The 23,012-nt window shown below is 44.7% G+C and overlaps 1 protein-coding gene across 1 annotated transcript in view; it reads left to right on the top strand.

The window, feature by feature from the left end:
• The window catches only part of oxsr1b (oxidative stress responsive kinase 1b), a 179,784-nt gene that overhangs the window by 10,729 nt on the left and 146,043 nt on the right, over window positions 1-23,012 (top strand). The window contains exon 2 of the mRNA XM_063207311.1: window positions 20,582-20,694. Coding sequence (XP_063063381.1) covers window positions 20,582-20,694 — 113 coding nt within the window. The remainder of the gene's footprint in view (window positions 1-20,581; window positions 20,695-23,012) is intronic.

The raw sequence follows: 23,012 nt of genomic DNA, 5'->3' as shown, positions 1-23,012 counted from the left end.
CTGGCCGGCTTCCCCACTGTGTGGGATTGCCATCTGGCCCATGGCAGCCTTCTTATGTAATGCTGCCAAGTGCCCCCCCTCCTATCAAGCAGAGGTGACCTGGTCCTGCACCACTGATGACTCTTTTTGAAGAGGAGGTCGCCACCACTGCCACCACTAGCACTGCCACCACTAGCAGCAATAAAGAAGACACTAGTAAGACACAGCTCCTGTTATAAATAAGCTGTTACCAGAATGGCGATGATATGACCAAGTCGTAATGTATTACTAAAAGCCCTGTGCACCACTATCATAGTGGTGTAATACTATGGTAGTTCAGTTTTTTCAGTGTCTTATTACAATGTCTCAGCGGGCGGCGGGACGGTGCCTGGTAAGGGGCTACGTTTTCCACCAAATGACTAGCTTTTCAGGAAGCATCTTTTGTTGAAGCCACCACAGCACTGCGCTTCATCTGTCTGCTTAGTTGATGTAGCCTGCTGCAGTGCAATCAATAGCTTCTCTATTTGGGTGTGTATTGGGTGTGTATCGTAAAATATCAAATAATGTTTTTTCGACTTCTTTTAGCAATGTAGTCGGGTGGTGGCTGTGGGAAATTGGCTGTGAAGCCCTCATAAGATGGCTCCTCTTCCGTTCCCTATTTGCCGTGCAGATTGAATGACAATCAGGTGACTTAGTCTGAAACAGCAAGTCGCTCGGGTTACTGTCTTGACATTTCCGCCGGGCCCGCCCGCCCGCGGTGCCGCCCGCGGTGGGTATGTCGTGGAGAGGCTTCCCTGTCTTCTCTCACTTCTCTTCTCCTCTCTCGCTCGGCCTGTGGCATCAAGTTTAAAGTAAATGTGCACCCACCACGGCAGAAAAAATACTGGAAAGTTTGAACTTTGACACGGCTAAACCTCTTACACTAAATATTCACACGTGTTTCCTCTCTCAGCGTTGGTCAGCCTTTCCAGTATCTAGCTCCTTCTGCTCTAACTAGAGTTGAGTTTTCCTGAGGCTGTGGAATAAGTTCACACTTCACAGCATAACAGACTTAAAGGATAGTTCCGGCGTAAAATGAAAGTTTCATCATCGCTTTCCCATGCCACATAATGTATACAATGATGAGCCATTCTGGGCAATGCCGCGCCGTTATGGAGTTAGCTAATTTTAAGCTTTTTGGCGAAAAACGCAGCCAATGCATCACGGCGGGGCCAATTATAGGCCTATTATTTTCTGATGTTTCCCCGCTATAAACAACTTCAAAAACGATACACACTTCATCACAAAGGTCTCGTCAATCAAACCGAGGCACCGAGACGATCATCGGACCACACAGTCTTTCACTGGCCAGTGTTTTCAGAGGTGTCTCACTGTTGCAACTCTCTGACCCGGATGCAGGCTACTCAATCAGGTGGCTAGGTAGGCTAAACATGGTCCGCGGTTCTTACACCGGCTGCGACCGTAAAATGAAAAGCTGGAACCCCGACCGTTTTCACCGACTGCCACTGTCTAAACCAGCCATATTACGGGAATGGCTAATAGCATCAGAAGTGGACAAAACTGACATAAAAACCCGGAGGGATTGCGACTACCGTCCTCAGCAGCAGCAGCAGCAGCTCCTCAGCATGACCTGCTGAAGTCAATTAAGACCTCAGTCACATCCAGAGTTGCCAGATGAGACAAAAAAATGCTCAAAACCCGCCTGGAAGCAGTAAATCCCGCCCAATATGAATTCAATTCTATTGATTTCTATGGCCACACATTTGTAGAAAATCCCTCCCAAATGCCCTTCTTTTTATTTTTTTATTTTTTTTTACACATTTTTACCTGGAGACGGCCATCCTAAGCCGCCCAATTGGGCAGGAAACCACCCATCTGGCAACACTGGTCACATCCTCCTAGCATCTATTTTCCAGATGTCATTGTGGGATTGATTAGCCATGGTGGGTGGCAGATTAATGGACTCCCGTTGTCTTGCTTAGGTTAGGCAATTGCATATTGTCAGACACTCAACACTCACACTTGACGTTTATTTTACTGGCTGAAGTTACAGATGAAAATGTTTTGCACAGGAACAATGGCCATGCCCCTCCTGAGCAGGCCTCTGCTCGAATAATATCGCCTTGCTTAGGATAGGCAATTGCTTTCATAAGAAGACTTCTTTTTTATGTTTATTTTTGTCTTGTTGGAAGTCCAAGGTGGGAAAAGTATGTTTTAGTTTTAGTTTCGTTTCGTTTTATTTCGTTTAGGTCAAACAGGGACCATGCACCAAGTGTCATTGTTTACAAAAGTAAAAACATGTCTAGTGCCAGATTATAGCTAATAGAGCTTCTTTCCATCTGCATACCCTGGGTAGGTAAAGCAAAAATAACATTTTTTAAAAAGTGCACAAGAATGACGACTGGGACTCTCTTGAGCATGGTTCTGCTCAGCAGAGCTATTGTTTTGGTTTCGTCCCAGGGGGAGGCAAGGTCTTGTTATTACATGGTTCCCGCCCGCTCTGTTTCCACCTCGACAAGCTTTTGGATCTCATCGGATAGGGCCAGTCAGAGGAAGAGCCTCAACCAAAAAAAAGAGAGTGAAGAGAAAAGAACCATGCTCCCTCTCTCCCCTCTCCTCCCCTCTCCTCCCCTCCCCCTCCTCTCCACCCCTGATCCACCTTCCTGGGCCGGTCTGGAAACCAAACGACTGTCCCGAGTCCTGTGTTATTATGTATCCACGGGCAACCATGTTTTAGTCATTGCCTCATCTAAACGACGAGGGTGTCCTGTTGCAGGATTTGCCTGCTCGCAACTCTGCCTCTGAGACAGATTGATCAGGGCCAGGCCAAGCCAGACAGATTAACTAGCAGCTAACTAGCTTTCCACTACGACCCAGGCCAAGCCAGGCAGACTAACCAGCTGCAGCTTACTAGCACTACTGCCCAGGCTAGGCCAGGCAGACTAATTAGCAGCTAACTAGCTTTCCAACTAGCAGCTAACTAGCCTTCCACCACGACCCAGGCCAAGACGGGCAGACTAACTAGCAGCTAACTAGCTTTCCACCACGGCTCAGGCCAAGCCAGGCAGACTAACTAGCACCTAACTAGCTTTCCACCACATCCCAAGCCAAGCCAGACAGACTAAGTAGCTGTCCACCACGGTCCATGCCCGTGGAGTATGGGGTGTGCACATACACAAAGCGGTTATCCAGGTGTCAGACAAAAAGTGGTAGACGGTGTGATGAAATGGTCCGCACACTGGGCATTAGCTCCAAAAATTTAAACTTTATTTCATTTTTATAAACGGCAACGTTTCGATCCAATAGTGGGATCTTCCACCTTCGATGCCACTGTTGGATCGAAACGTTGCCGTTTATAATTAATGACATAAAGTTTATGTTTTTGGAGCTAATGCCCAGACCACTTCATCACACATGCCCAGTAGCATACACATCTGTATGTCTCTTCCCAACACAGCCACCTGGCCGATGCCAGCAAAACACCTCTGCATTGCTCACCCTCATTGTTTGGAACCCAGGGATTGGTCAGGATTTGGGGATAGCTCACAATGACTTTTCGTCTGTGTCCGTGACTGTTGCTCTTTCCATCTCCGCCTCTCTCTCTCTGTTTCTCTTTCTCTTAGTCCTTGTCTGTCTCCCTCTTTCCCTCTGTTTTTTCTCTCTTTCTTGTCATCTCTCTCTCTCTTTCCCTCTCTCTCTTTCCCTCTCTCTCTCTCTCTCTCTCTCTCTCTGTCTTGAACACTTGTGTGCTAGGTGGCAATGGGTGTCGCTTGTGAGCCATGTGCGACATTTCTCATTGTACCTTGGAATAATGTGCGGAATGTGTGCGGGGCATGCCGAGGAAATGTAATAAAGGTCTGCTGACGTCAGCCAGGGGTTTGGCCCCGGGAGGGCAGGAAATGCAAACACCACAGACAGACAGACAGACAGACAGACAGACAGACAGACAGACAGACAGACAGACAGACAGACAGACAGACAGACAGACAGACAGACAGACAGACAGACAGACAGACAGACTCTCCACCCCGAAGTCACTTCTTCTCCTCCCCTCGTTCGAGTCAAAAGCCCGGCCCACTACAGCTATACTGGGAACTTAATTAATATCAGTCATGTCTTTTTTCCTCCGCCTCTCTCTCTCTCGCTCTTTCTCTCTATCTCTGTCTCGACTGAGGGTCTAACTTGGGTCCTGAATTGATGTGTTTGTTGAGAACTAAACTGGGCTTGTGCTCGAGGCGCACAAGCACAAGCTTAATATCCTGCCTCGACCCTGTCGTGCGGGGCATTTTATTTTTGAAAACCTTTTTCTCTCTCTCTCTCTCTCTCTCTCTCTCTCTCTCTCTCTCTCTCTCTCTCTCTCTCTCTCTCTCCCCAGCATGTTTTTTAACAGTCACCTGATGGTCCCTGGTGTAACTTGGTGCACAATTGCTACGTTTATGACATGGGAGGGAGGATGGCGGCTTATGGGAGGTTGGATCTGGGCAGTGTTGCCAGATTGGGCGGTTTTCCCGCCCAATTTGGCTGCTTTGGATTACTGGTGGGTAAAATGAGGTAAAAAAAAGGCAATTTGGTGTGTTTTCTGCTGATTTATAGCAGTAGAAATCAATAGAATTTAGTTCAAATTGGGCAGGATTTAGTGCTTCCTTCCAGATGGGTTTTGAGTATTTTTTTTTTGGACTGGAAATCATCAGTGTCATCTGGCAACCCTGGTTCTGGGGTTTGGCAGTCCTTGTGCTGCTTTGCTTTTGAGTGTCAAGAGAGGTCGTTCCAGGTCAGACTGCACGCAGGAGGCAAATTCCACACACTGGCTGACCAGGTTAGCCTGAATTTCGACCCCTCAGTGTGGGACTTGTCTCTCTACCTTCTAATAAAGGAACACATTCTACAACACTGTACGATTCTAACGAGCGCTAGTAATTAATTGCAGTTTTCCGTTAGGATTCTAGTTTTTTTTTGTACATTCTCGTCACATTGTTGTGACAGAATGTGAAATGGGTTTCCTGAAATCGTGGCTTCCAAGCTAAGCCGGGGAAGATCAATGGGAAACAAATGATAAAGACTGAGTGTTTGCATTGAAGCACAATTAAGGTTGAGGCTCAGGTTTACTTAAACTTGTAACTAAAACAAACAATTGTATCCGTTTTCAGGAGAGATAAGGAGACTCATGCTTAGGCATTTTAATGGTTTTCGCTCTGCCTTAAACCTCACTCTGAGTTTTGGTGTGTGTGTTTGTGTGTGTGTGTGTGTGTGTGTGTGTGTGTGTGTGTGTGTGTGTGTGTGTGTGTGTGTGTGTGTGTGTGTGTGTGTGTGTGTGTGTGTGTGTGTGTGTGTGTGTGTGTGAAACTGTGTGTGGTCCTCTGTGCCAGCTTACTGAGCACAGGAGGGATATGATCTCAGTCATTGACCAGCAGCTAGCCATCCATGATCTAGCGCTAGCTAGCTGAACTAAATGCGACTCGGAGTCAGGAGTCTGAGGCCCTGTGTGAGACCATCGCGGGGGGTTATGGGTGGATAGGATAGTAACCTGATCCGATTCCTCCTCAGCAGACCCGCTCCCTCGAGACTCCCCATCACCCGTCTAATGAGGGGGGCTTCAAAGCCAAACGAGACAAATGGACAGATTGGCAGTAAACAGTGGAGCCGATGGTGGCGACTGAACCGACCGCAATCTATAGGGGAAGGCGGACATTTTGAGCGCATATATGGGGCTTTTGAAGACTGTGTGACTATTAGTCACTCGCCGGATGATGAGAGGAGGGAACTGGTTCTTGTGTGGATGTGTTCTACCTGTCGAGATGAGCTACCAAGCGAATACATTACACTTCAGTTGCGCCCCCAAGGGTTTAAGTTTGGGGAATGATGTTGCTTTAATTGCTGTAAGACTTTATTAGTATTATTTATTATTATAATTATTATTATTTATTATTATAGGTCTTATTTATATCATGTTTTAGTTTAACTGCACATTGTAGACTGGTAAAACGGAATTTCAGACTTCTGTGCTAATCCTGCTACATAGAGCTTTAGGTGGCTTTAGGTGGCAAGTCTTTGCCTATTTCTTTACCTCTCCTGACTCCAAGGGTTAAGGGTTAGGGTTTGGACCATGTTTGACATTTTACTGCCAGCCAGGAAGAGGCAATTCTGTCAATTTTTCTTGTTGAGCTACGAGGAACCCTATGTAATGAGGGGGCTTCAAAGCTAATTTCGATAAAGCAGCCCGTGTTGCCAGATGTGTCTGATCAAATCCCGCCCAAAAGGTTCTCAAAAACCACCAAAATGCGCTAAATTCCGCCCAATTTCAACAAATTACATTGATTTCTATGGGCATAAAACAGCAGAAAAAACGCTACATGGCCAAATTTTCCCATTATTACCTGCAAACGGCCATCCCAAGTAGCCCAATTGTGCGGGTAACCACCCAATCTGGCAACACTGAAAGCAGCCCGTTTGTTGTGTCCATTTGAGCTACTCCATAAGCTGAGCTACCACCAAGCTATTACAACCCAGTACTCCTCGGAAAAATGGTAAGTGTTAAGTTTTTCAGTTTGGACTAGTAATGGCCTATTGGTTGCTCATCTCAAAGAAGACAGGCTGGACTGGCCATCTGGCATAGCGGGCATTTCCCGGAATTCTCAGAAATGTCAAGAAAAAAAACACCCCACATGTGAGTCAGTTATGTGTCGCGAAATATGAGGGGCTCCATTAAGCCCAAAGTGCCCAGGCCCTATTTCTCCCTCAGTCCCGCTCTCTGCAAAGAAGCAGCCCATCTCGACAGACCATCGGCACGGCAGCAGGACCTTAGGCCTACTTTTTACTGGCAATGGGCAGCAGTGGTGGCATGGCCTGGCTTGCTGACACTGACACGCTTCCAAGCACTTGCACAGATTCACTTCCTTTTGTCAAGTGACATACTAAGCTATTCCTGGGCCATGCGACCTTATGTAACCCCCCGCCCGTAAAGGACAGCTGCCATATGCTGCTATTCCTGTGCCATCCATCCATCGCGCTGTGGTTACTTAACATTACTTTTTCATGTCCGAAGTACCGACGCAACCCCCCCACCCACCCACCCACCCACACACACACACACACACACCTCCCACACATCCCACCCCCTCATCGCCATCCCCTCATGCTGTCCACACCAGAGTTTCGTATAGTGCTCCCGTGTGACTCAGCAGCGGTAGCCATAAATGAAGGGGGGGGGGGGGGGGTATAGCATGATGTACACATGATGTGCCTGGCTGACCAGTGCATTATGCTAGGCTAAGGTAACAGCTTGTCGTCCTGATCTGTGGATTAGTCCCAGCAGTTAACATGGGAAGAAGGAGGACCCTCTGTAGTTTGTTTGGCAGTGTTTTTTTTTTTAAACTCCCCTTGTGTATTTTTGTGTCACAACAACTTTCGGACGGATTGTTGGCATGCGTGTCTGGTCTTTTTTTCCAATTTATTGTGTTATTTTCTTGTTCTGGTGACGTAAGCTGTGGCAATTGGACTCTAACCAACTTGTGTCAGCTGGTTCTTCTTTGCTTAATCTCGTTTAATGTGGTAGCCTAGTAACCTAATATTGAATCATTGGATTCGGACTCTGGCCATTGAACACCCCTCTCTCTCTGTACCAGAAAAAATGTCTCTAGCAGACGAGTGATCTGTGTGTGTTCCTGTGTGCGTGCGTGCATGCATGCATGTGTGCTTGCGTGTGTGTGTGTGTGGATATGTTTCACGCTCATCTTTGTGCAATCATGCACCGTGGCTTGTCGGTCCCTGTAGTGAGTGTTTTGTTCCGCCGCGGCCCCCTATATTGTTCGCTCGGAACAAAAGAATTATTGCTGTATGGCGCGCTAGCACCCGAGTCTATTTCCTGTTGGCGAACTGACAGGCGTACGGTTTCACACCTAAGGGAAGATTCTCTCGACAGCCCTAGTTGGCTGAGACGTACTTCACAAACAAAACCAAAAAAAAAATAGGCAAGGGTTCAGTTTTATGTGGTGAATGTCAACAGATACACTGAACAGCGTCCAACTGTTTTATTGTGTCATCGACTTGACAAGCCTATGCTACAATAAATGTACGCCAGTGGGCCACCGTTAAATATTCTGAATGTGTGATGTGGGAAGACTATGAAACAATGAGGTCCCAGTGTGATTTTATGCCAGAGCTCTCTTAAACTACTGCACCTCCTTCTTCCATTTGGACATTTGTTTATTTTTACTTAAGAGAGCGTCTGAGGAAAAGAAATGAAGCTGCAGGCTGCAGTGCAAATTGAGGGAGGATTCATTAAAAGGGGCCTCTTTGTAAATCCGTTCGTTTTGACTTATTTGTTTGCATGCCAGTTAAGGTGAGCGAGGAAATAAAAAAAATGCTGGTGTATGCTAGCCTGGCGAGACAGACCCGTACAGCAAAAAGCTGTACAAGGGTCTGGGCGAGCTTGGAGAGTGTGGGCGGGATAAACGGTTGTCTATCGAAATGCCTTGGGGTCAAAGACGTGCAAAATGAAATTGTCATTCAGTGTAACGGATACCTTCTGCTGACTGTAACTGTAAAAAACATGACTCATTTTATTTTTTTCCAGTGAACTCATGAAAGCCTCGGCTGTCATCCATTCACTTGAAACTATTTAAAAATCATGTTTTGTTACCGTTACAGTCAGCAGAAGGTAGGGCTGGGCGGTTTTGGAAAAAATTAGCATCACGGTTTTCTTGATGAAAATTGATATCACGGTTTTCTGCACGGTTTTTTGATATGCGACGATTTCCCCCCAAATCTTAATCTTTCTGAGGAAAAGATGTCAAATTAAATGTTAAAATGAGATAAAATCATGAATTTAAATTAATCTCCATTTATATTTTAGCATTTTTTCATTTCAATAATATTTTCTATAATTTATAGTTTATATTTCCCTATCCAAGAAAGTCTCAAATTAGAGAAAATGCAACATTTTATAAAATAACCTAAAATCTTGACCAGGGTGCCATAGATTTTTCAAGGAAGAAGGGTTAAATGATTATAAGCAGCTGTTTTGGGCTTTTTTCCAAGACAGCCCAAAACAGCTTATTTCGTTCTACACCTGGCAACACTAATTGCTTATTTGTCGTTCTACACCTGGCAACACATCCGGCGTGTTGCGCTGCCGGCCGCTGGACTAGCGAGTAAACAACAGTGGGACAGAAACGAAACAGACTGAAGACAGACACGGAAAACAAACGGATTTACTTGTCATTGTGTGCATATTGTCTTTGAATTAAAGTCCAAAACCAACGTAGAAGGTATTTTGTCCGGTAGTTTGTGTCATATTGCGATGTGTTTCGCTCCTATTTTGCCCCCAAATCATTTCAAACAAATATAGCAATGTAGCATTGTATATTGTCTGCCCATTGCATTTGAAAGCTAGGCTACTTTAGCTTATAAGCAGTCTTAACAGCAGCGCGCACAACAGTTGGGATGGTAATTAAATACAGTTAAGAATCAGATAACTGTTGTAGCCTGTTAACATAGCACCACATAGAATTGCCTTTTATTTAACTTTGTGAGATCAAAGGTAGGCTAAATGAATTGAAATGTTTGTCATGATTCATCCATGCCATGTGTGTTCATCATGTTTCACTCTCACTAGCCTCTAGCGCGTAACCAATTATTTTATTAGTTCAATCAACATCTTACATTGTGGTGACATTCCCTAGTAGAACAGCAACAACAGTGGACTTAGCAGAGTTGAAATGAAGTGTCAGAGACTTATGAATTAGAAGAATCTTTGGAAGTGTGACACGGAGTATGAAGCTCACGCACATAACATAGTAGGCTATAAACAACAACAACAAAACCGTCTCTCATCAAAAAGAGAACCTTGTGTAGTGTAAACCGAGATCACGGTTTTTAAACCGTACACCGCCCAGCTCTAGCAGAAGGTATACGTTACACTGAATGACAATGCCATTTTGCACGTCTTTGACCCCTTGGCATTCAACGCCACGCAATAGGATGGTGGAACAACCAATCCCCACACAGTTCTGTGTAACATCACAGCTGTCTTTCAGAACGTTCACGCGACACGCCCCTTTGTAGGTGAAGCGGAAACTTTGTGCCTTCATAGGAATGAATGCGTGTGATCACCACAGCCACCAACAAGTTTCCTAATAAATCGTGTTTTCACTTACACTGTTCAAAAATGCCTCGTTTTCAAACACATGGCCCTCCTTGATCAACCAGCGAAATGTTGAGCTATTTGGGGCTTGTTAAATTGTCAACATGACATGTTCGGTGTTAGCTAGCTAGCTGTATACCCATAGAACTAATACACGGCTGGATACCTAGCTCTGTGTTATTGACGACAGGTTGGCTAGGCGCTAAATCTGTAGACTAGTGTCATTCTCATGTATTTAGTAAGCTACTTAAAGACTTTCAAAGCTCCATAATGTCTCGTTTTTAATGACATGGGTCTTATTATAAATTGGGCCAGGCATGTTCTGTGTTAGCTAGCTGGCTGGATACACATACTGTAGAACTAATACAAGGCTGGATACCTAGCTGCTCTGTGTTATTGACGACAGGTTAGCAAGCCGCTAAATCGGTAGACTAGGTGCCATTCCCATCTATTTAGTAAGCTACTTATTGACTTTCAAAGCTCCCAAATGTCTCGTTTTTAATGACATGTGTCTTATTAGAAATTGGGGCAGCAATTTCATTCTACACCTACAATAGTGGTCTGATAATAGCGTGTGACTATCTGGTTCTGTAAAATGCTCAAATAAGCTTACCGAGCTAAAACATCGAATGATCAAATGGTAATGTGTTGTGATCTGTCCGATAAGTTCATAAGTTCCGAAATGTATTATCACCCATTTTTAAATTAAGCAAAAACTTTCATGTTTTCTGTGTTTACTAGGTAGCTCGGCCCCCATCTCGCTCCTCACGATTTGATTAGCCCCGTCATCGGATAACTTTCAGCCTCGCAAAACGACCAGGGTCCGGTAGACTGCCCCCGGGAGCAAATTAATTTGTGGTCGCTAAGGGCGTCTAGATTTCTTGGCTAGGTGTATGCTGCAATTTAATTTTGCTTAAGATGTTTTTTTCTTCTTTTTTCTTCTTCAGATCTTGTGGATTTTACTGTTCTAACCCATGTTGAGTTGGGGAAGAGATTCTGATATTTTGAAACATAACAGTAAACAGCTGGAAATGTGTCACTGACAATTTTTGCTATTTGTCTTATTTTGAGACCCGCGTAACCCTTGACCCAGATATTTGCTTTAGCACATCACATCACACCATCACACCATCACATATGCCGGTGGTTTGTGCTGGGACCGGACCTTCTCTCTCTCTCTCTATCGCTCTCTCTCTCTCTCTCTCTCTCTGACCCCTCCCCCCTCTCTCCCGCTCTCTCTCTCTTCCATGACGACCTGCTGTTTGTTTATGTGTGGGAATTTACACTTGACCTCCGCGTGGATGCTGGCAGGGCTGAGTGTAGATTGCTGATGCCCAGAGGATACCAAACCGGCTCTATGCTGTGCGGCAGCTCGTGCTTTACATCCGTTGTGTGTGACCGCTCATGTTAAATATATCCTTTAGTCCATCTATCAAGGGAACGAGTGAGTGGCGAGAGTTACGGCGCTCACTTTGTTATGCTATGACTAGATTAAGGCTGACTGTCATGGCTGATTGATGTTGTGAATTTGCATCGGCTTTAGACTGCATAACCCCGGAGTTGTGCGGTGGTCTTGGTCGATGCTGAGGAAACGTCACGGTGTACCTCAGACTGTCACTCATACTGTACGCATGTTATGCGATGTCTAGCTGTGTTGTGCTATGTCTAGCCACAGGGGATCGGGGAGCCCGTCATGGTGGGGTCTAGTTAGAGTTATGCAATAAAATCAACAAGTGAGCAGGAAAAAAAGACGAGCTTTTATAAGGAAATTTTCGAGGTCCTCCTCCTCCTCATGTGATTTCTGGGACAGGCCAAGGCATGTCATGTCCCAGTAGTATTTCAGTTTTTAATTAAAATCAGAAGCTACTGTCGGCTTTTTCCCTTGCCCTTCCCTTCCCTTCGCTTCCTTTCTCTATTTTTTATGTGATGAAATCTGTAGTACCCCCTTGCTGGGTCAATTAAAATGGCTAACAATGAGGACCTTGTTGATATCTTGGCACCGAGTGGGCTTTGGCGAGTGACTGAAGCTGATCAAACCCCCCCCTACCCCCCACCCCCGCTCGGGACCAGAAACCCCTCCACCACACCCGTGACCGCTGCCTGCTTTCGCTGGCCCCAGGACAAAGTCTTATAAAAGGGTCCCCAACCCAATATATTCATTGGATTAAGGACCCAATTCTGGGGGCCCTCTCTCTCCCTGGGCCCGGGACAAGTAACCTGTTCGCTCCCCTCCTTGTCGGCTTCCCTGACTACACCTTTACGGTACTGGAGGGTTTGAAGACCCTGCCTACAAAGGAATGTACCCATAAAAATGTCACACACTCACCGTGGGCCTGCAGAAAGCTGAGGTGAATTTATGACTGAGCATGTGGGTGTATGAGTTTGTGTGGGTCTATGTGTGCATGCAGGCTCGCGTACATTTGTACATGCACGTGCAGGTGCACAGATAAGCCGACAGAGGGGGACAAAGGAGTCAGTTGTCCCAGGCCCAGAGAGAGAGGGGCCCCAGAATTGGGTACTCATTACACTGTATGTATTGGATGGGGGGCCTTCCAGAGGACTTTGTCCTGGGCCCCGCTAAAGCTGTCTGCGGCCCAACACGTCTGTGTGTGTGTGCGTGTGGGTGGGAGACGTGACTCCTTGTTTTTTCGTAACATTGGTTAAAAACCTACAAAACTGTTATTTTCCTTTAAAAAACAAATGTCAATGAAAGAAGATGTGGTACATTATGTTTCATATTAGTCTTAGATGAGAAGAAACATTTTTGTTAAGATTTATGTAAAGGTTTATATGTCAAATTTCCTGCGGTGTGACTGTAACATTAATGAAACAATATATAATAATATATATGGGTCATTTCACGTGAAATCAGACACTTTGGGACCCGACCGACCCGGATTTCGATCATACTTGGTGTGCCTTTTCAGTAGCAAGGTAGCACCCCAGAACTGCATTGGTTTGAATCTGACACTAATATTAAGGGAGAAACAGACTAGGAAAGGTTCACATGTGAAGGTAGGACACTATACATTCAGCCTTGAATATATCAGTCAGTGTTAGTCACAAAAAGATGCCTGTGGTGTTGTTCGAAAGCTCTTTTCTGGCTCTACATAGTACACAATCACCTTGGAATACAACTACTCTCAGAATATGAATTATGATAAATTGAAAAATTAAAAATTGAATATCTAAAAAACTCATATTTTAAAATAACCAGTTACTTGTCCAAACGTAGCCGGCAATGTCATGAGCAGCACCTTAAATGCTGGTGTTCGGTTTGTTATTCATTTCAGAGAGAAGTTGACTCACAAATATGGCATCATACAGACCACTTACTAATAATATGGTAATACCATAGTAGCATCACATGACAAAACAAAAACAAAACAAAAATGGTCAGTGTCCATGGTCCCAGGTTTCAGAAACTAAGGCAGATGTCCATTTATACACACCAAATGATATGTGAATGTTTGAACATTCCTTCTCTGTGTACCTGTGCCATCTTCCCTTTACCGTACTTTAAAGAGATAATCAATGGCTACACTCTCATTTTGTACTCTACCAGTGCATTTGAAGCAGCAGCTGTGTCTTTTGTAGATAATGTATAAGTACGTCCCGTTGCAGTTACAGGTTCCACTACCAGAAGCACATCCTGATGATCCATGACAGTCTATCTGGTCTGAAGGGAAAAGTGAAGGATGGAGATGGCCCATGAGGATGCAGGAAGTTCAGTTTCACCTCTCCAGTGCTCGGCATACATTCCTCAGCACATGCTAGCCACCAGTTGCCATCATATACAGCTACAACATACCCTTTGATGCTTGAAAATGTAACACATTCCTTTACTGAGCTCACTCTTTCAACTCTGCCTTCTCTGAATGCTCAAAATGGCCTAACTTCCACTGTGTCCATTGACAATGGGCAGAAGCTGTGTAGTTTTTGAGTACCTGGAATAGTTCTTGCAGATTCAAACCTTTTCAACAGGTTCTCAGCTTCATGATGGTACATCTCTGTTGTGGCAAACTGGCAATGGATGTTCTTGACATTATCCTTGACAAATTCAAACAGTTGGTATGCCGTTATAATTTAATTGTCAATAGGACGTTGCAGACTTGCTCGTGCAGCAAGCCATTTAACTGTCCCTCCAACGCCATCACATGGACCTTTGCCATGTGATGTGGCAAAAAAGTGCCACTCTGCAGGTATGTGAAAATCTGCCTCGTGGTGGCACAAATTTGTTGTAATTTTAAGGTTCTTATATTGTGCAGGAAGTCTGCAACGTCCTATTGACAATTAAATTGTAACGCCATACCAACTGTTTGAATTTGTCAAGGATAATGTCAAGAACATCCATTGCCAGTTTGCCACAACAGATATGTACCATCATGAAGCTGAGAACTTGTTGAAAAGGTTTGAATCTGCAAGAACTATTCCAGGTACTCAAAAACTACACAGCTTCTGCCCATTGTCAATTGACACAGTGGAAGTTAGGCCATTTTGAGCATTCAGAGAAGGCAGAGTTGAAAGAGTGAGCTCAGTAAAGGAATGTGTTACATTTTCAAGCATCAAAGGGTATGTTGTAGCTGTATATGATGGCAACTGGTGGCTAGCATGTGCTGAGGAATGTATGCCGAGCACTGGAGAGGTGAAACTGAACTTCCTGCATCCTCATGGGCCATCTCCATCCTTCACTTTTCCCTTCAGACCAGATAGACTTGTCATGGATCATCAGGATGTGCTTCTGGTAGTGGAACCTGTAACTGCAACGGGACGTACTTATACATTATCTACAAAAGACACAGCTGTTGCTTCAAATGCACTGGTAGAGTACAAAATGAGAGTGTAGCCATTGATTATCTCTTTAAAGTACGGTAAAGGGAAGATGGCACAGGTACACAGAGAAGGAATGTTCAAACATTCACATATCATCATTTGGTATGTATAAATGGACATCTGCCTTAGTTTCTGAAACCTGGGACCATGGACACTGACCATTTTTGTTTTGTTTTTGTTTTGTCATGTGATGCTACTATGGTATTACCATATTATTAGTAAGTGGTCTGTATGATGCCATATTTGTGAGTCAACTTCTCTCTGAAATGAATAACAAACCGAACACCAGCATTTTAGGTGCTGCTCATGACATTGCTGGCTACGTTTGGACAAGGAACTGGCCATTTTAAAATATGAGTTTTTTAGATATTCAATTTTTAATTTTTCAATTTATCATAATTCATATTCTGAGAGTAGTTGTATTCCAAGGTGATTGTGTAATATGTAGAGCCAGAAAAGAGCTTTCAAACAACACCACAGGCATCTTTTTGTGACTAACACTGACTGATATATTCAAGGCTGAATGTATAGTGTCCTACCCTCACATGTGAACCTTTCCTAGTCTGTTTCTCCCTTAATATTAGTGTCAGATTCAAACCAATGCAGTTCTGGGGTGCTACCTTGCTACTGAAAAGGCACACCAAGTATGATCGAAATCCGGGTCGGTCGGGTCCCAAAGTGTCTGATTTCACGTGAAATGACCCATATATAAATTAACCAACAACATTTTGAATAATGTATGAAGCATTTGGCATGATTGCATAAATCTTAACTTTAGATTAAGACATGTGAATGTGGAAAAAACTCAAGACAGTAATATTAACTACAAGTTCAATTTCGTAACACAAATTGCGTCCTGTGGGGTGACATGTATGTCAATGTTTGTGAATGGGCAGCTGCAAGGCCAACTACAAGGGTCTTAAAGACTGGCTCCTAACCAGTCAGTACCTCAGTTATTGGAGAGTGCTGTGGAAGTTTAAGGTGACTCTTAACCTCTTAATATGTCTTCATATTGCAATCTTTCTGTCACGCAATGCTTAGGTTCATTTTATGGTGTCCTGTGGTGTGACTGCTCTTATAGGAGGATTTTTTTTTTTTTTTTAATGAAAACACATATTAAGATTAAACACAATATCATTATCAAGTTAGCATGAGCTCAGATGTCAGTCATGTATACAAAAGGATTAAAATGGCCATAATGCAGTGAATTCCCTGTGGTGTGACTCCATTTTCCTGCGGTGTGACATGCCTATGCTATGTGTTGATGCAGGACACATTTTCCCAAAAATGGCAAAAATAAGGAGAAATTCCACAGACCACTAAGTGCTTTATTTTTTTCAATTTTTTCCAATTTTTATCCATCATTTTTTTCAGGAATTTGAAAAACTTTTTTTTTTTTTTGGCGTTACGTCCTTAAACGTCAACCACCCATGTACGTGCGCATGCGTGCGCGCCTGCGCATTAGGACTGAACATGTAGGCCTAGGATCTGGGCTGAGCAGTAATGCTGGTTGCTACAGCTACACAGCCATTACAGACAGACAACCCAGAGAAGATGGTTTATGGTTCTGACAAGATTTTACGAAGGAGAGTCCAGTCCGCAGCAATCCGAGCTTTTCATCTGATCCTCCTTGAATTGGAGACTGAGAGTGGGCTTCAAAGCAAAACTCAAAGCTGTCTTTTTCCATGTGTTCCTCTGTTAGTACTGCACCACGGCTACTAGTGGGCAGCCATGGTGTAACGGTTAGGAAGATGGTCTGTAAGTCACAGGGTTGCAGGTTCTAATCCCGTCCTTACTTCTCCCTGGCTATCCATGGCTGAAGTGCCCTTGAGCAAGGCACCTAACCCCACATTGCTCCAGGGACTGTAACCTGTAGTATCTGTAGGTTGCTTTGGATAAAAAAAGCATCAGCTAAGCGTAACGTTATGTAATGTATGACTGCTTGGATATATGCTAATACCATCTAGTAGGTTTTTACTCAAATACAGCAGGTCAAGGGGTATTGCAACCTGGCTGCCACGCCAAACGCTGTACACTAGGAAACAAAGCTAAAACTGAGTCCTTAGGTGTCATTACATCCAGACTTTCTAAGAGCAGGGGATGGATCCAGAGCAAACATGCTTTGCTGGAAGTAGGTTGTTCATGAACTCGCAAGTACTTCGCATAAACAATGACATTGATTGCAATTACATGCAAGGGCATATTCCGATTTCAAATGGGATACTCTTAATATTCAGTTTGTAAAAATTTCTGCAGTATTCCGTTTACATGTAGCCTTTGTGCTTCCGGAATGTAGCTGCAGTTATTGCCAGACATTAGAGACCATAGTGGAACTGGTTGTAGAATGCACACTGTGACAGTAGACACTATGATCTTATGCAAGTGGCTGCAACAGAGGTGAGTCACACTGATCTGACCACATTGGGAATATCTTTTTTCATAATCTTGAACAGAAATTCAGCAATCGTAAAAGCCACGGCTTCTCTTTCTAGCCACAGTGTGGTGAGAGCTGCCAAGGTGGTGCAGCCAAGGCCGCTGACAGCTTTTGCGGGGCCCAGGACAGTCATCTGAAAGGGCCCCCTACCCAATGCATACAATGTATACAATTCTGGGCGAGAGAGAGAGAGAGAGAGAGAGAGAGAGAGAGAGAGAGAGAGAGAGAGAGAGAGAGAGAGAGAGAGAGAGAGAGAGAGAGAGAGAGAGAGAGAGAGAGAGAGAGAGAGAGGAGAGAGAGAGAGAGAGAGAGAGAGAGAGAGAGAGAGAGAGAGAGAAGAGAGAGAGAGAGAGAGAGAGAGAGAGAGAGAGAGAGAGAGAGAGAGAGAGGAGAGAGAGAGAGAGAGAGAGAGAGAGAGAGCTAGTGAGAGATGAGTCAAGAAAGAAGGGATGAATGAATGAAAGAGAGGGAGGAAGGGTGAGAGGAAGGGATGGAGGGACTGACGGAGGGAGGAGTGCGAGTGGGTGCATAGGGTTCATGCTGCTGTGTGTGCTTATTTCCCCCTTGGCCTGTTAAATAAGTGATGAAGCACCACACGCCTCGCAGCAGCAGCAGCCTGACAGAACAGAGACACACACACACACACACACACACACACACACACACACACACACACACACACACACACACACACACACACACACACACACACACACACACACACACACACACACACACTAAATAAGCTCACAAAACTACACATGGATATTAAATGCATATCACTGAACACACACACGTGCATGCATGCATTAAATACGTGCCACACACTCTTCTGTCCTGTAGGTTTCCCAAACGCATCACTGGTGCCCACTGCTGCCAAATGGTAATGTGTCCTCAACCATCTCCCCCACTACCTTTACAGACATACTTTCACCCCCTCCTCTCTCTCTCTCTCACACACACACACACACGCACACATGCACGCACGCAGAGACACACTGACATACATAAACCGGGTTTGCGACCCCGGACATGCGCATTTTGCCACTTCAGTGCATTTTTCTTAACAGAATGCACAGTAATTTTGCATGGCGCGCTGCACAGCCTGCGCTGCCTGTGCAGCATTGCGCTGTCACAAACGCGGCCAAACTCTCCTAGCTGTGACATTTGTGTGGGTTGGGCAGATGGATGTGGGATGGATGGACAGACAGGGGTCACGGCTATCACCCTTGGAAGGCCAGTGCTAGTGCTAGCCTAGGCAGCTTCACTGCCTCCTCCGCTGCATCTGTTGCTAGTTGCATTTTTAACACCACACCACGTAATCCCTCACGCGAATTGCGGCTGTGTTGTGTTGCATTGCTGTACGTCAAATACATGCAGTCGATTAGAACATGTCGGGATGCCGTGATTGAGACATTTTGGGTTTAACCCATTTTGTCCTAAGCTCTTTTTGAGAAAGAGTGCCCTCTGCCTAAATATCTCAGCCTCCGAAGTACATACAAACATGAAATGAAATACATTTAAAAGCTAGGACCCTCGTTTTCCCTTAGGATGTGTTAATTCAGCTCTAACTTGTCCACATTTTTAATAAAACGGCTCAAAATTCAAGAACCTGAATGCACTGTATATGTGTCTCCAGGACACAATGGGTTAAGGAATGATGACATGTCCGCATTATGCAGCTCACAAAACTCTCGTTACGTGAATATGAGCAGAGTTTCTTTTCTCAGGAATCACAACTACACCCTACTCGGTTTGGAAGCCCCGCTGTGTGTTTGCTTTCCACTCACCAAAGGTATTCTCAAAGGAAACGGCTCTGGAGCTTTGAATTTTAAAGCTAACAAGGGGTCAGTAACAAGGTTGTGACCGCGGTGCTTGCCACTTGACTGCGGTGTGGCTGTATGCGGTCCCTGTGGCCAAAGCCAACACTAAATATTGCATTCCAAGTCATAACCGGTTTCCTGCTGGTTTACCTGAAGGCCTTGCCTGGTTAACACCAGGCGATCTCACAAGTGAGAGAGTCTGGAGGCGACAAATGCAGTTTCTCGTAGGAAAGGTGTGGTTTACGATTGCCCATGGTTGTTTGTTGAGCGTTACGAATGTGTCATTTGCCATATGTAACCCATAGCCCAGTGGTTCCCAACCTCTTTTGGCCCGGGACTCCATTTTGACATCACAAATTTCTGGGGACCCTATGACCCTGAACACACCAATTGTGGCAATTAAACATAGACAATTATTAATGTCCAAGGTTGTATATTACAATCTCCAAATATAAGATTATGTATCAGAATGTTACTACAATATTACATAGTTATGTTATATTAAACTTTCTTTTTTTCATACCAAGACATTTCAGGCGACTCCATTGTATTTCTGTCGACCCCACATGGGGTCCCGACCCCAGTGTTGAAAAACACTGCTGTAGCCAATCGTGTTAGTTGTATCTACTCAAACAAACTGCAGTTATAGCCTTTCCACCACTCCAAGATCTCTGATTGGAGCCTAAGATCTGGAGCCCTCGCTGAGGGATGGAATCCAAGATGTCTTTCAGATCGGATCTGCTGGGGCCTAACGGTAGGGCACTGGGTTACTTAACCGGTGACCCGGGTCCTGCCCGGGTCATTTGCTGATCCATTCCTGTATCTCTCTATCCACTTATTTCCCATCACTCCTTCAGTGTCCTGTAAGAAATAAATGTATAAAAAGCCCTAGATGTACACTGCCCTGCAGCTGCAGTGTACTTAGCTGACCTCTAAGCTTCACTTGGATGACTGACTTTATCCACATGTGACTTGGGATTGAGGAAAACATATCAGGCCACCACAAGAGGTTACAGAGCAAGTGGAAAGAAAACAAGTGAGTGTGATATGGTTAAGGAGTTGGAACTGTGTTAGTAGTGTAGGATGTACTCTCTGAATTGAAGGGCTTTCAAGAGATCCTTGAGAACAGACTGATGACCGTGCACTCATAGCGACTGTTAGCTTTTTCCCCTATGTGACTGATCACAAGCCATGTGAACATGGTGAAACCCAAGATTGTTTGTAGATGTTCAACAAGCACGTCACATTGTCGGCAAGCTGGTGAGAGGTGCCTAATGTTAATCTAACTGTCTCTCCTCTCCTCTCTTCTCCTCTCCTCTCCTCTCCTCTCCTCTCCTCTCCTCTCCTCTCCTCTCCTCTCCTCTCCTATAGGGAGTGGGGCCACGGCTGTGGTCCAGGCTGCCTACTGTGAGCCCAGGAAGGAGAAGGTGGCTATCAAGCGCATCAACCTGGAGAAATGCCAGACCAGCATGGACGAACTCCTGGTACGTACACTGCTGTTTTTATTTCTCTCCCCCCCTTAAACTGTGTTACTGCACTATTGGTGTTTTCATTTGACACACGCACACACACACACGTTTAAGCTTACACATACACACACATACATGCTCGTAGACATTCATGCACGTATACTTTCATGCACACGCACATAGACGCACACACACAGCCACCAAAAATAGTGTGCACACACATACACGCACACACACAAATACCACACACAACTTTGAGTCCACATTCGCTCAGAGTGGAGCGCCAATCATTATGTATCCTCACTAAGTTGTGTGGATGTTGGAGAGGGATGCTCAGTCACAGTGGGTGTAGGGTGGTTTGCCCGTCGTCAGTTCCAGTGTGTGTCCTACCTCTCAATTCAATTCAATTTTTACCATGTACAATTAAAACATGAATGTTGCCATTCCATGCATTGTACCAGTTAGCATCAGGTTATTTTTTGAAGAACATAAAACAAACACACATTCACATACACATAAATACAGTGGACAAATTAGAGTAGATAATTGTAGCGTAGACTAGGTTCAAGTCAACCCAGCTCCTCCTCCTCAATCCTACTCACGGCTGCCTAAGGCCACATACTGTATGCCTTGTGCTCGCCAGACACGACATTGAGCATTAAACACCATAAATCCACAACTATTGTGTGCTGCACTGGATGACTCTTGGATATAAAAATGATTAAAAACAAGTTCTGTGGACGGCTGAGCTGAGAGTCAGCCATCACATACAGTAGAAATTGCTTTTGAAATTTGAAAGTTTTTCGCATGATTGAACATCCATTAAGCTGGCTTTCACCACTTTCATAGCACTTGCCGATAAAAAGTGTGGTTGAGCGCACGCTTCAAACAGCTTAGAGGCTGTGCCACTCAAGTTTTTTTTTATTGTCGTTATTGTGTGTTGCGCGTGCGTGCGTTGTTGTCATTGTTATTATTGTTACCCCGCAGCGGTGTCAACACCCAGCGCTTTGAGACGTGTGACGCCGAGCAACAAAGCCCCCCAAAAAAAAAAAAAAGATTTCCTGGATTGAATGGAGCAGAGGGTTCCCCTCAGGACAAGTTTTCTCTTTTGTGTGTGTCACTGCTAGTCTAGTGGGCCAGTGGTTCCCAAACTTTTTCAGCGGGGAGCCCACTTTTGACTTGAGAATATTCCCCCCTGCCACCCACTATAGTCTTAGCCGAGCATTGGCAATATTTCTGGCAATATTAGCGGACAAACGGATTATCTCGGAATATTAATGGACAAAAAATGCCAAGGCTAATCCAAAGGGCAGCAAATGCATCTGATAACCACAAAAGTGAATACCGTTACTAAACAATTTATGGAATTATGTTGGCTGTTAGCTTTTAACCTGTGGATTTCCCGTTTAAATACAATCTCCTTTTTCGTCTGCGACACCCCCCCCCCTTTGCTCCGGCTCCTAACCACCAGTTTGGGAACCAGTATAGTAGGCTATCCTTGGCCCCCACGGTCGGTAGTAAGTACTTCAAGCTCTGGAGTGGAGTCCTTATGTCAGACAGGAACGAGGAAACCTTGCCAGGAAACTCTCACTAAATCCCCCCGAAGAGCGCTTTGGTGCTGCGTGCCGACGTTGTTAATCACTTGCGTTACGCTAGTGGTGATGGTGGTCGCTGCCGCTTACATCATGATGATGTTTTGTACTTTGTGAATTGCGCCTCTGGGGGGTATACTGAGGAGCTGGTTCAGTAGTAAACCAGGTGGAGTAAACGGTGTGCTAGAGGTAAATCATCTAATATAAGAGACTGAAGTTGTAACTAAATGATGCCTGTAGCTGTAGGTATATCTTTTAACAGGTTTACCACTTCCTCTAGGTTAACTAAGCCTCGTTTTTCACTCAGCCATGTTCTTAGTATGCCCTCCTGGAGAACACAATAGGGTTTTTTGGGGCATGTTAACTTCTAAGATTTATACTGTCCGAAAGCGGGTTTGGTTTGTTTTCCCTCTCAAGTGGAATTGGTCACCTAAAGTGTAGTCGGCCTAAGCGAAAGATCACACTCACTTCCTCACGCCATATAAACCTCTTTTACGGTCCATTGACATTTTTAGTGCCAGACGTCAGACGGTGCAATCGCAGCTAATGCCATTAAACATGCATTCAGCCATTCCATGCATTGTTTTACAATTACACCCCCGTTTGTGCCATAAAAACACAGTTTATGCAAGGTGCGGCCTCCCTCTTGAAATACTGAGTTGAACATTTGGGCCAGCATCCTCACAGTTTAAATAGTTAAGAGTGACGCCTGCTCCAAGCGTAAAATTTACAATTAATGCA

The sequence above is a fragment of the Engraulis encrasicolus genome, chromosome 9 (genome assembly GCF_034702125.1).
Source record: "Engraulis encrasicolus isolate BLACKSEA-1 chromosome 9, IST_EnEncr_1.0, whole genome shotgun sequence".
NCBI lineage: Eukaryota > Metazoa > Chordata > Actinopteri > Clupeiformes > Engraulidae > Engraulis > Engraulis encrasicolus.
This window is presented reverse-complemented; position numbering and strand designations above follow the sequence as displayed.